The following is a 2,834-nucleotide window of genomic DNA, read 5'->3' as shown; positions in this document are numbered from 1 at the left end:
TGCTTGTGATGACAGTCCACTCACGACAAGCTGCCGGAAGGGCAAGGGACATCGGCCGTGTGGCGAGCATTGATCGCCGGATGACTGTGAGATTGAAGTGCATCGAGCCGAGCAGTAGGCAGTTGCCTGTGTTCATAACGCCGTCTCTCTGGCCCTGCCTCTCTCTCGCACATTATCCCACACAGGGTCGTGAGCTGCTCCCCCACACTTACGGTGGACATCCGGCACCCAAGCACGGCCAGAACGGCTAGCATCCGATGTCCACGTGGGGATGATGGAGGATCTAAGGGGAGCCCAGATGGGAAGACAACAGACGGCGCTCACTGCTGTTTCCCCCTTGTCCAAGCATATGTCGTGTGCGGCTCTCACTTCCCGCTACGTCGTACGTGTATCCCCCTCACCACCCGTCAATCACGGCTGACGTTGACAGTGGGAGTAGGTTGTCGCCTCGCCCTGTCTCATCCGGTGCAGGCGCAGGCTCCAGTGGGAATGCCGTTCGCCTTTGGTTCGCTGTCAAAGTTGCCCTCGCAGGCACCGGGTCCTGATCCCGAGGTGAATTGGAGCGGCCGCTGGTCCGCTGGCAAGAGTTGGCCTGCCGGGGATGAGCGGGTTGTGCGGTACTCGCTGTCATGCGCTTCAGGCTTGTTTGTAGTTTATGTACATTGTTTGCGGACGCGGCGGCAGCGGAAGAGATGCTTGGACGTGGCAGAGCCGGTGGCAGCTTGGGAGGCTGGGTGACATGCTCTCCATGCTTTGTGAACGCGGCTGTCGATGGTCGGATTTGCCGCTTGTTACTTCGCTGGCTGCGACCGAGGACTGTTGTGCCGGAGTGGCCGATATTGACGTCGGGGTGTATGCTCATTGCTTGGCTGCATCAACAGAGCGAACAGGGTTGCATAAGGCCACTTCCGCACGTGGGCGTTGGCGACAACAAGTGCATTGAGGCAGACGGCAGGTTTGGTGAACCGGCGGGAGATGAGGCGCTTGAAGGCAAAGACGGGATGTTCGGCATGGGCTGAAGGCGAGTCCGGAGGGGCTTGCCGGTTGCATGCTCAATAACCTTTGTCTGCATGACGGCAGGATCGAGACGACTGGGCGGACGCTGCAGACGTGTGAGGGGTTTAGCGAACGAAGCCCCCATTGCGCAGATGGTGTCATTGTGACGTACTGTGTGGTGACTATCCCTATTCTGTCCCCACGTTCATGGGGACATTCTGGCATGGCATTCGACTCTTGAGCGGGTAGATCGTTGACAGCCTGGACGGTCCCGAACTGTTGCATGCTCGGGCACGCAGGGCTTCCTGCATCTTGGACAGGATTTGGCTTTGGGTTCCCGTCGCACGACGCAGGCTTCCTGGCTTCCTGTGATTGCGCACCCAATGGTGCCAACACACCATGGCCAAACTGCCATGTTGAATTTCGGGTTCCCGAGTCGTGCCTCACGGGGAATATCCGTAAGCTACCATGGACGGACGCGCCATCTCGAGTCCGTCCCCTCAACAGTAGGGACACTCCGGCATTGCGTATGCAAGTAAGCGGGTCCATCGTCGGCAGCCTGAGTGGTCCCACCGCGTTGCGTGCTCGGCCACGCAGGGCTTCCTGTATCTCGGAGAGGATCTGGTGGTGGGTTCCCGTCGCACGTCGCAGGCTCTCCGGCAGACTGCGAACGGGCCGGGGTGGCATGAGTGGTCATGTAGACGCAGTATTCTACTGGGAAGCCCGTTACGCTGTCCTCTCACGCTGTGCTACGTGGACACATTGTACATGCCATCTTCCGATGATGATTGACGTCTGGATTGCTGGGCGTGCGAGTTGTGTACAGGCACAGTGGGCGCAGTGCGTTTACTGATGGGATGGTCCCTGGACCGGAGCCGTTATGGCGATCTACTGCCGAGGGACCGAGCGGCACTCAGACTCTCGGGTCCAAACGTGCAGTTGGGTAGGCCTGGCGCAAGGTCGCGAGCCCAGTTGCGTGGGCCAAAATACTGTGGTCAATTTGTGCTACAACCTCTCAGGCTCGGTTTGCTGGAGAGGTATTTGTGGTCGACCGGCACGTTGCAGTACATGGCAGATGAACAGGCATAGCCGTCGCGTCGAAATTCGGTGACTCGCGCTGTCCCTCGCAGTCAATGTCCATGTTGTTATTGAGCCGAGGGGAAGGCATGGCAGGATTGCGTACGCCCAACTCGGCTGTGCCTCTGTAATAGATCGAAAATGAAATCAGTTGGATCCTAGCATGACCACGACCGTCGTCCATAGTGTGCCGATGTATCTACAACACAACAGGAGGCTGCAGAACTCACTATGTACAATCTGGACGACCGCACGAACGTCCAGCGTGCCCAAGGTCGTCACGCGTGCTGCTTCTGTTCTGCGTCGTGACAGGCTCAATTTGACGTCTCAATTGTCGCCGTCAGCCACAGGTACCTTGCCGTGGGTCTCCGGACGGTGGCACGCATCATCCAGATGAACGGTCGTCTTCTGATATGCAATATGCAATACGCCTCTTGCCCTGCCTGACAAGGGAAGACGCGAGGTTAGCGAGAGCCGTGCAATTGTCCGACCGTTCATTACGGGAGAAGCGCAGCTCGTGCATCTCGGCTGGTGGTCTAGCGACTGTCAGATATGCTCGGCAGAGAGGCATGACGAGATCCAGATAGCAGAATACTACGTACAGTATGCGAGCTTCCGCAACAATGCGTTTGGGCGGGCGAGCACGGGAGTAGGATTACGGACCGTCAGGAGCAACACTGGGGTGACGAATATCGAGAACCCCGAGCGGCCAGTTCTGGTGCTGGTAGGCGATGTTGTGGCCGAGAGTCATGCGGGAGGGG

At 58.4% G+C, this 2,834-nt stretch overlaps 1 protein-coding gene across 1 annotated transcript; it reads right to left on the bottom strand.

The window, feature by feature from the left end:
* Window positions 1-458: 458 nt before the first annotated feature.
* Window positions 459-862, bottom strand: DICSQDRAFT_171921 (uncharacterized protein; the record flags this gene model as incomplete). Its single annotated transcript, XM_007367625.1, has 2 exons — window positions 459-624; window positions 675-862. 2 exons carry the CDS (start codon window positions 860-862, stop codon window positions 459-461), a joined length of 354 nt encoding a protein of 117 aa, XP_007367687.1.
* Between the last annotated feature and the right edge of the window lie 1,972 nt (window positions 863-2,834).

This window comes from Dichomitus squalens, assembly GCF_000275845.1.
Source record: "Dichomitus squalens LYAD-421 SS1 unplaced genomic scaffold DICSQscaffold_27, whole genome shotgun sequence".
NCBI lineage: Eukaryota > Fungi > Basidiomycota > Agaricomycetes > Polyporales > Polyporaceae > Dichomitus > Dichomitus squalens.
The sequence above is the reverse complement of the archived record's forward strand: the minus strand, read 5'-3'. Positions and strand labels throughout refer to the sequence as shown.